The sequence below is a fragment of the Panthera onca genome, chromosome B2 (assembly GCF_046562875.1).
Source record: "Panthera onca isolate mPanOnc1 chromosome B2, mPanOnc1 haplotype 2, whole genome shotgun sequence".
Taxonomy (NCBI): Eukaryota; Metazoa; Chordata; class Mammalia; order Carnivora; family Felidae; genus Panthera; species Panthera onca.
Genome location: NC_138343.1, coordinates 29,045,601 through 29,056,415, shown reverse-complemented (window position 1 = coordinate 29,056,415; position 10,815 = coordinate 29,045,601). Strand labels below are relative to the sequence as shown.

General features: G+C 44.7%; 1 protein-coding gene across 1 annotated transcript; it reads right to left on the bottom strand.

Moving 5' to 3' along the window:
• Positions 1 to 6,135: 6,135 nt before the first annotated feature.
• LOC145715490 (uncharacterized) lies at positions 6,136 to 7,589 on the bottom strand. Its single transcript, XM_081795705.1, has one exon. The coding sequence runs from the start codon at positions 7,021 to 7,023 to the stop codon at positions 6,517 to 6,519; it is 507 nt and encodes a 168-aa protein (XP_081651831.1). The 5' UTR covers positions 7,024 to 7,589; the 3' UTR covers positions 6,136 to 6,516.
• Positions 7,590 to 10,815: the final 3,226 nt, after the last annotated feature.

Sequence of the window (10,815 nt, the reverse complement as noted above, 5' to 3'; positions counted from 1 at the left end):
TTATCCAACCTAGATATTTCTCCTACCCTGCACTCTATATCCAACTGCCAACCTCACTTGCATTTCTAATAGACATCTCAGATTTGACATTCCTAAATTGGGTACTTGTGCTTTCCCAGATGTCCTACTTCCAGAGTCTTCCCTGTTTCCACAGAAGGCAATCCACATTTCTACTTGCATCTGGAATATTGGATGCCCTCAATTCTTCCTTCTCACAACCCAGAATTAATCCATTAGGAAATGATGCAAAGTCCATCTTTAAGTATATCCAGAAACCAGTCAATTCTATTATTTTCCCTCCTCACACCCTATACATACAGCCAACTTCTCCCTCCTGAAACACTGCACTAGTTATGTACAGTTTCCCCTACTGATTCCTTGCCCTTCACCTTTTGATTCTGCAGAGCAGCAAATAGATGCTTCTAATCTCCTTAGAAGGAGATTCAAAACTATCTGGTAACTCCACATCTCACTCAGAGAAAAGTCAAAACCCTTCTAATCCTAAGGCCTGGACATTGGACTTCATTTTAACTGTTCTCTGCTCCAGACACAGCAGCTGCCTCACCATTCCTTGAACACAAGACTTGCTCTTGCCCTAGTGTATGTGCACTGGAGGTTCCCCTGCCTGGAAGGAACTTCCCCCAGATGTTCTCTTTAACAATTCCTTCATGTCTTTAAATCTCTAAAAGGTCACCTCAGTGAGACTCACAGTTACCACCGTAGTAAAGTAGCCACCTTCCCTGTCCCTGCACAGGCGTTCTCTGGGTCACCTTCCTCAAAGCACTTCCCAACTTCTAACACACACCCTTTCCTTATTTATTAGCACATAGTCTGTCCCTTACTACCAGAACATATGCCCCACATTGTGGGAAAATTTTGCCTGTTTTTAGTTCTTAGGTGTCCTACGTGCTATAATATTGTTCCTGTATCTGACACTCAGTTATCAGTTGGATAAATGGTCAGCATAGAGCACCTGTCTCTTCCAGATGAGCCTCAGGCCACAGCTGTTCGTGGCAGCCACGACTTTTCTCACCAGTGCTGGTCTCCCTGCTACTCCCACCTCCTCCATCCCTACACCCACACCATCCCTCCTGCACAGCACAGGGAACAATTACAGTTCTCTCTTCAGAAAAGGTGTACCTAGGCTTATGGGTCATATATTGCAGACAAATGTGAATTCAGATTAGACACTGCTTTCTCCCTCTAGGAATTAAGGTTGGAGCCAGAACTAGGAGCTCTAGAGCCAAGGGCAGGGGAGCAGCAGGTGAGCGGAGAAGACACTAACAAATTTATTTATTTATTTATTTCAAAAAATTTTCAACAATATTTCAATTCAATTTTATTTTCACATTTAAAAAATTATGTTTGTCTTTTTAAAAATATAATTTATATTCAAATTAGCTAACATCCAATGTATACAGTGTGCTCTTGGCTTTTGGAGTAGATTCCCATGATTCATCCCAACACCCAGTGTTCATCCCAACAAGTTCCCTCCTCAATGCCCATCACTCATTTTACCCTCCCTCCTAGTCCCTATCAACCCTCAGTTTGTTCTCTGTTTAAGAGTCTCTCATGGTTTGCCTCCCTCTCTGTTTGAAGCTATTTTTTCCCTTCCCTTCCTTCATGGTCTTCTGTTAAGTTTCTCAAATTCCACATATGGGTGAAAACATGTGATCTCTTTCTCCGACGGACTTATTTCACTTAGCATAATATCCTCCAGTTCCATCCACGTTGTTGCAAATGGCAAGATTTCATTCTAATTGCTGAGTAGTATTCCATTGTATATGTATGTGTGTGTGTATGTGTATATGTGTGTGTGTGTGTGTGTGTGTGTGTGTATATATATATATATATATATATATATATATATATATATATATTACATCTTTACCCATTCATCAGTTGATGGACATTTGGGGTCTTTACATAATTTGGCTTTTGTTGATAGCACTGCTATAAACACTGAGGTATATGTGCCCCTATGAAGTATCATTCCTCTATACTTTGGATAAATTCCTAGTAGTGCTATTGCTGGGCCGTAGGGTAATTCTATTTTTAAATTTTTGAGGAACCTCCATACTGTTTCCAGAGTGGCTGCACCAGTTTGCATTCCCACCAACAGTACAAGAGGTTTCCCGTTTCTCCACATCCTCACCAACATTTGTTGTTTCCTGAGTTGTTAATTTTAGCCACTCTGATTGGTGGGAGGTGGTATCTCAGTGTCGTTTTGATTTGTATTTCCCTGATGATGAGCAATGTTGAGCATCTTTTCATGTGTCTGTTGGCCATCTGGATGTCTTCTTTGGGAAAGTGTCTATTCAATGCTTTCAACAATAGTCAAATTATGGAAAGAGCCTAAATGTCCATCAACTGATGAATGGATAAAGAAGATGTGGTTTATATGTACAATGGAATACTACTTGGCAATGAAGAAGAATGAAATCATGCCATTTGCAGCAACATGGATGGAACTGGAAGGTATTACGCTGAGTGAAATAAGTCGGTTAGAGAAAGGCACATAGCATTGTGGAACTTGAGAAACTTAACAGAAGACCATGGGGGAAGGGAATGGGAAAAAAAAGTTACAAACAGAGAGGGAGGGAGGCAAAACATAAGAGACTTTTAAATACAGAGAACAAACTGAGGGTAGATGGTGTGGGGAGAGGGGAAAATGGGTGATGGGCATTGAGGAGGGCACTTGTTGGGATGAGCACTGGATGTTGGATATAAGCGATGAACCACAGGAATCTACCCCCAAAACCAAGAGCACACTGTACACACTGTATGTTAGCCAATTTGACAATAAATTACATTTAAAAAATTTTTTTAAAAAGAAAAGTGTCTTGGGGCGCCTGGGTGGCGCAGTCGGTTAAGCGTCCGACTTCAGCCAGGTCACGATCTCGCGGTCCGTGAGTTCGAGCCCCGCGTCAGGCTCTGGGCTGATGGCTCGGAGCCTGGAGCCTATTTCCGATTCTGTGTCTCCCTCTCTCTCTGCCCCTCCCCCGTTCATGCTCTGTCTCTCTCTGTCCCAAAAATAAATAAAAAAAAAAAAAAAAAAAAAGAAAAGTGTCTATTCATGTCTTCTGCCCATTTCTTCACTAGATTATTCTTGGATGTTGAGTTTGGTAAGTTCTTTATAGATTTTGGACTCCTTCCTGGAATTTAATAAGGATAAGAAATTATTGCACCCTTTCTCTGTCCCCAGAATCTGCTTTTTAAAAATGATGGGGGAAAAGACTGAAAGAATAATCCAGAAGAGCCCTCAAAGAAGAGATGGATGAATCTGAAAATTCATCTTTCAGTACCATAGACACTTCTGTGTGCAGGGGCTTACTGGGTCTTATGGGAACAATGAGAGGCCAAAGGACCCCAGCAATGGCCACCGACTGGGGGACATCAAGGGAAAATTAGACCAGAATTCATACAGAAGAGGAAGAATAGGCCTCATTCTCTATGTAAGTAAAGGAAAAACCCCAAAAGTTGGGGGCTGAGGGCCTGATCCAGGCCAGAGCCTAGGCTGACCTGGTCAGAGGAAGCTCTTGCTGCCTTTGGTCCAATAGACAGGTGATGTCTGAGTCCTGTGATTACAGGTCCTGGTGGGACAAGGTTCCACTGAAGGGACAAGGACAAGGGAGTAGCAAGATGACTCAACTGAGGAGTGATCATGTCAAAGCCCACAAAGCACTGACCACTGGCCAGGCCAGTTCCATCCACACTTGGCTTCTCACAGCCTTATATCTGAACTACAACAGACTCAGCACAGCAATCATGCAGATTCTGGAAGATTCTCAGTGCTTCCATTTATTTCCTGTCTCAACTTCAGGAGTTGAGACAAGAATAGGAAATCGGTCCCATATGACAAGAATAGGGGGGAAAAATTAAAGACGGGTGGAGATGACCCAGTCCCACCTCTGCTGGAACAGAAAAGCAGATCAGTTTTGGGGAGAGGTCCCCCACTGATGGATAGCAGTGGGACAATTTTCCCACCTCTTCACATTATGCTAATAGGAACACAGACACATTCAGACATTTTTAGCAGATAGAAATGTCCAGGGCTCTTGATGTCAAAAAGGTGGAAGTGTGAGCAAATCTTGCATCACTCAGTCACCTACAAGGCAGCTGGCTCACACTGTGAAAGAAAATAATGAACAAATTCAGGTCAATCATGTAAGTGTTTATATCTCAACAGCCCATCACTTGCTTATAATGTCCCACTCAAAGAATCCTCGTAACCCACTCATGTCCTCTCTGCCCCAACCCCTCCCCACTTCAGGCCCTCCGGGGTCTCACCTTTAGGAGTTCTGAGAGACACACCAGAACTCTGGGCACTGTCACTATTTGGCGTAGAACAAACACGATGTGGTCAGAACCCATAGGAGATTAAAGGAGGAGCTATGAGGTGGATTAGCTATCCCATGGGGTCCCATCTACACTACCCAAGGTCTCAAAGATCACTCCCTCCATACTCTTTGCCTGTGACTAGCACCCTCCTTTTCCACCTGTGGGAAGAAAACATGTCAGAACATGTCAGAGAGGACTGGGCCATGGTATCCAGAGGAATACCCTAGTCCTGTACCAAATCAAAGTTTCCAAAATTCTTACTGAAGAGTCACAGCTGTATTGGTAAGCATGAAAAAAGGATATATAGGAGCACTGGACCAACTGTCTTCCTGGAGGTCTGTCTACATCAGGGAATTTCCCTTGACCTTCAGCTGCTGGGGATCAGGTCCCCAACATCAGAATATAAAGGTGAAAAATGTCTTCATTTGCACAAGTCTACTAAAGAGTTAGTAATTGGCTACACAGTGAGGAAACACATCTCATTAACAAAGCAGGACAAACTTTAGTCTGGGGTTTGAAACCTCCCAGTGGGATAAGAAAACTCAGATTCCTCCCAACTCCTTTCTCTACCTGAATGCTTCTTTCTCCACATCACAGCTCCAACTGCCACAGCTACAGTGACCACAAGGAGAACCTGGCCAGCAACGATGCCCATGATGGGGATGGTGGGCTGAGGAGGCAGTTCATGGGAAGGGAAAGGAAGGTGAAGGGCCCAGACTTCAGGCTTGGATCATGACCTCGCTGATGTTCTACAGAAGAGCTACTTTCTGTGAGAAGAGGCTCCACCCCAAACCCTCCTTATTCCATCTCAAGGTGGTGGGCTTGGGCAGGCCCTTGTGCTGCACATGGCATGTGTACCTCTGCTCTTCTCTAGAAGGTACCACCACAACTGCCCACTTCTGAAGGTCCCATCTTCTGTAGGTCTTGTCTCCACAAGCTCTGTGTCCTGGGTGTGGGCCTCCCCATCACGCTGCCAGGTCAGGGTGATCTCCACAGGATAGAAGCCCAGGGCCCAGCACCTCAGGGAGACCTCATGGGATGGTAGGTCATATGTCTTTTGGGGGTTATGAGGAAGAAGAATCAGAAAATCACACTTTGGGTTGCTTTCATATGACCATCCCGACAATGGAAAGGATAATTGGTTTGGAAGGAAAAAGCACAAGAGCCAGACCAGCCTAGACTTCAGGATGTGGAATTATGTGGAATCAGGGAGAGCGCCCAGGGTAGGAGTGTGCAGGTCTAAAATGGCGAACACTCTAATGGTCTTGTGACTGCAGTGGAGGGTCAGTGACTCAGAAAACACGGAGTCAGACTCCCAAAGATGTTCTCAGATGGAGAACAAGGCCTTGAGAGAAAAATCATGGTTCACAAGGTGGCTGCCCAGGTCAAAGGAACTGCTGATGGGTTATTTCAGGGATGATCTCAATCTGCAACCCAGGAGACTGGGTTCCTCATCGCCCTCTAAGGGAGTCACTCCCTAGTAGGAATATGAATACACTGAGGCGGATCTCCGTCTTCCCACCAGTGGGAGGGGCGCTGTTCTGACACAGTCCATTTTCCCTTCCTCTGGAAAGCCAGCCGCAGTGGATGGGAGATCAGGGAGTCCTCGTGGTCCCTGTATCTGCTTCCAGCAGTGTCTTCTTCCCCATCTCCAGATACTTGAGGAACCACTCCATGCACGTGCCCTCCAGGTAGTACCTGTAGCGCTCCGCCTCACCGGCTGCCTCCCACTTGCAGCGGGTGATGTGCGGCGCGGTGTCCCGCCATGGCACCCGCAGGGTGATGTAATCCGCGCGGTCGTAGGTGTCACGAAGGTAACGGCAGAGGAAGTGCCCATCAGGCCCCACGTCGCAGCCTGTCATCCTTTGGAAGGTGTGAGACACTGGCCCCACCCTGACCTGCAATCATTAAAGCCTAAACTGAAAACCAAACCGAGTACAGTCCCCAGGGGCTCTTACCTATTCGCAGGACGGGGGTGGGGCGCAGACTCCGCGTGGCACTAGGACCCAGACACTCGGGGCGACCTTGGCGCGTCCGTAGGGACGGGGGTCGTGACCTGGACCCGGGCCCAGGTCGCTCACCGGCCTTGCTCTGGCTGTAGTGGACACGCAATTCATTCAGCCTCACTTGAAGAGTTTGTGTGCGGGTCCTGAAGTTCTGCGTCTGCTGCTCCCACTACTCCGGCCCCTCCTGGTCCACCCACTGCAACCGCGGCTCCATCACCGAACTCGGGGTGTCTCTGTCGAACCGCACGAACTGCGTGTCGTCCACGTAGCCGACTTCCAAGTACCCGGGCTCCCCGCGGCCCGGCCGGGACACCGCGGTGTGGAAATACCTCAGGGAGTGGGAGCCTGTGGGCGCGGAGGGGTGAGACCCCTCCCGACCCTCCTCTCGGCGTGGGGCCCGGGTCCTAGGGGGAGGCGGCCGGGAGGGCACGGACGAGGGGGCTTGTGGGACGGAAGAGGGGTGGCAGGTTGGAGAAGAGTCGGGACCAAGGGGTGGGTGAGGCGGAGGTGAGAGCTCTGGGTCCGAGGCGGTGGAGCAGCCCTTCCGTCTAGCGGTCCCCTGCCTCCGCCCACGCTGGGGCGTTTTCTCTCCCGACCCCTCACTCATCCGTCCTGGTCTCAGGGCCAGGGTCCCCGACAGCAGCAGGAGGAGGGGTCTGGGACGCAAGACTGACATCTCAGGTTTTGCGGAGAAGCTAAGTCGCCGCCCTTCCAGTGATTACACTATAACCCTGAACGATGGTGTCGCTGATTGGGTTCCCTAGAAACCCTACACACAACGGGAGAGCGAACTGGGGCCGAATCATGAGTATCCCGGTAGAAGGACCTGACATAGGTTGTGACAGGGAGAAGTGAAACCAGGGGAGATAGGGACTCCCCAACACTGGGCTTCCCCGCCCCCGACACCGCCCTGGGGCCTGAGACCCTGAGAGACAGGCCTAGGGATTTGGGACTTTGTCCTGACACCTTTTCCCCAGTATGGGAGTGCTCTTGTCACATTGTCTCCTTGCTGAGGCAGTGATTCTCAGACATTTTATTTTCAGGATATCTATACAGTCTTACAAATTGTCTTACAAATTAGTAAGTATAATTTTGTGTATGTGGGTTGTATCTATCAGTGTTTACCATAGTAGAAATAAAACAGGTTTTAAAAAATTTTTTATGAACTCATTTTGAATGATATTAATAAGCCATTGCATGTTAAGTAAATAATTATTTTTATGAAAAAAAACTACATCTCAAAATAAACAGGGTAGTGAAAAGATTGGATCTTTGTATTTTTGCATTTTTGCAACTATTTTTTTTGTCTATCACATTAGAAGACTGTTGGATGTTCGTATTTGCTTCTGCATTTAATGTTATTTTTGAAGTATACGAAGAAATATACAGCCTTGCACAAATATGTAGGAGTAGTATTTTAATACCTTTTCAGATAACTGTGGATATCCATCTTTGATAATAAGTTAAAAGTACACAAGTCATACTTTCTCAAAGGTTATTTGCAGAGTGGAATCTGAAACAGTATCAGTGAGTATTTCTTATTCTGTTACATTCAAATCTATGGGCTTGTCTTGCACATTGTCTGGATCTTGTAGTAATTCATGATTTTTATTTCTTTTATTATTTCAATGTAAATGTTTTTATTTTATTTACTTATTTTTTAAATGTTTGTTTTTGAGAGAGAGAGAGAGAGAGAGAGAGAGAGAGAGAAGCAGAGGAGCAGAGAGAGGGAGACAGGACCCGAAGTGGTCTCTGTGCTAACGGCAGACAGCCCAATGTGGGGTTCCAACTCTCGAGATCATGACCTGAGCCAGTCAGAGGCTTAACTGACTGAACCACCCAGGCTCTCCTAATTCATGATTTTTAAAGAAAGGCTTTGTTTCACTAAATTATATAGATCTTCCAGTATTGATTACACTGGAGTCAAATTATCGAAAAAATCACATTGGTCTTAATATTGCCATAGGTCCCAACAGAAAAGTTTGTCAGTACTGGGAAACTGTTAACCTTATTGGTGGTACAAAGTTTTCCAAAATTCTGGTTTTGTCTAGAGAGCTGACATTTTATCAAGGCAACAAGTAACTGTCAGTTGTCATCTGTCAGTTAATTTTCTTGAAGGGACAGGCTCATGTTCATTTTTAAGAAACTTCCACCTACACAAGTCTAAATAATCCAAGTTTCTGTGGCATTCATTACGTCAAGTAAAAATGGCATTCCATACAAAAAGAGGCTATTTTGGTTCATACACATGACATTCCTTGAGAAACAGTATTTAGGAATGTAACAGAAATGATTTATGGGTATATCCCATGTTTTCATATATTTTTAAAATGTGGATTTGAAGATAATTTAGTAAAGATAATTTTTAATGCTTCAGCTAGAATGCTTATTTATTTTAGAGAGAGAGTGCAAGTTGGAGTGAGGGACAGAGGGAGGGGGGTGAGAGAGAGAGAGAGAGAGAGAGAGAGAATCTTAAGCAGTCTCCATGCCCAGCGTGGAGCCTGTCACCGAGCTCAATACCACCACCTGGGTTTATGACCTGAGCTGAAATCAAGAGTCAGATGCTCAAATGACTGAGCCACCCAGGTGCCCTAGCTATAATGCTTCAAACTGAGTGTAGTTTAAAAAATTATTTTCCAAATATAAGGAAGTGGGGGCAAAGAATAAGCACTATTGTAATTTGGACTTATAACCTCCTTTCTTGCTAAATTTTGGCTCAGTGAAAATGTCAACATAGTGAAAAAGCAAATAATATAAGTAATGTTATGAGAATAGTTTTAACATAATGGATGCCATGAAAGGGTGTCACTGACTTCAAAGGTTCCATGGACCACACTTTTGAGAACTGCTGTTCTGAACCATGTAAGGAGAGTCTCCTAGCTGGTCCCTGTCTTTGCCTTCTCTTCACTTAACAGAATCCATTTACTTGAGCTAGACTCCATGCATACCAAAACTGAGCTTAAAGCTTAGCCCCTGGGCTTATCTAAAGGAGAACTCACACCCCCCCCCCCCCTGAAATGTGATATCAGTGTTCCCAGTCTGGGAAGGGATATAGAGGGACTGGTGGTTCTCCTTTGTAACTGGGAACAATTTGTGCCTGAAGGTGTCAAACTCATACATAACCTAACTTTGTTTTTGTTTTACATGACATTAATATGTATTCATATCCCAGAAAGAAATCTGATGTAGTCAATAAGAGTAAAAACAGTGGACTTTTCATTTCACATGGGTCTTATGTACCCGACTTGAGGCACACAAATCTTGAAGAAGAGTACTATAGAATAAAATGTTACATAATGAAGGAATTTTTTAATCTGTGCTGTCCAATATGGTTGCCACAAGCTATATGTGGCTATTGAGTTCTTGAAATGTGACTCGTGTGTTAAGCAGTTCAATTCTTTTCTTTCTAAAATTTTTAAATTTAAATTCAAGTTAATTAACGTACAGTGTAATATTAGTTTCAGGTGTACAATATAGTGATTCAGTACTTCCATACAACACGTGGTGCTCATAATAAGTGCACTCCTTAATTTCCATACTTGTAGTTTTCATTTGTATTTCCCTGATGATTAGTGATGATGAGAATCTTTTCTTTTTTTTTATTTATTATTATTTTTTTTAACGTTTATTTATTTATTTAAAATTTTTTTTCAACGTTTTTTATTTATTTTTGGGACAGAGAGAGACAGAGCATGAACGGGGGAGGGGCAGAGAGAGAGGGAGATACAGAATCGGAAACAGGCTCCAGGCTCCGAGCCATCAGCCCAGAGCCTGACGCGGGGCTCGAACTCATGGACCGCGAGATCGTGACCTGGCTGAAGTCGGACGCTTAACCGACTGCGCCACCCAGGCGCCCCAACGTTTATTTATTTTTGAGACAGAGACAGAGCATGAACGGGGGGGGGGGGGGGCAGAGAGAGGGGGAGACACAGAATCGGAAGCAGGCTCCAGGCTCTGAGCCATCAGCCCAGAGCCTGACGCGGGGCTTGAACTCACGGACCGCGAGATCGTGACCTGAGCTGAAGTCGGACGCTTAACCGACTGAGCCACCCAGGCGCCCCGATGAGAATCTTTTCATCTTCTTTGGTAAATGTCTATTCATGTCTTCTGCCCATTTCTTAACTTGATTATTTGTTTTTGGGTGTTGAGTTTGATAAACATACATACATTTATTTATTTAATTTAAATCCAAGTTAGTTAACATATAGTGTAATAATGATTTCAGGTATAGAATTTAATGATTCATCACTTACATATAACACCCAGTGCTCATCTCAACAAGGTCCTCCTTAATGTCCCTTGCCCATTTATCTCATCCCTCCACCCAACATTCTGCCAGAACAAGCCCTCAGTTTGTTCTCTGTATTTAAGAGTTTTTATGATAATGTTTTAAGGTTCTCTTGATAATTTTAGGCTTTCCTCCCTATCTGTTATTATATTATTTTTGTTTCTTTCCCTTATGTTCATC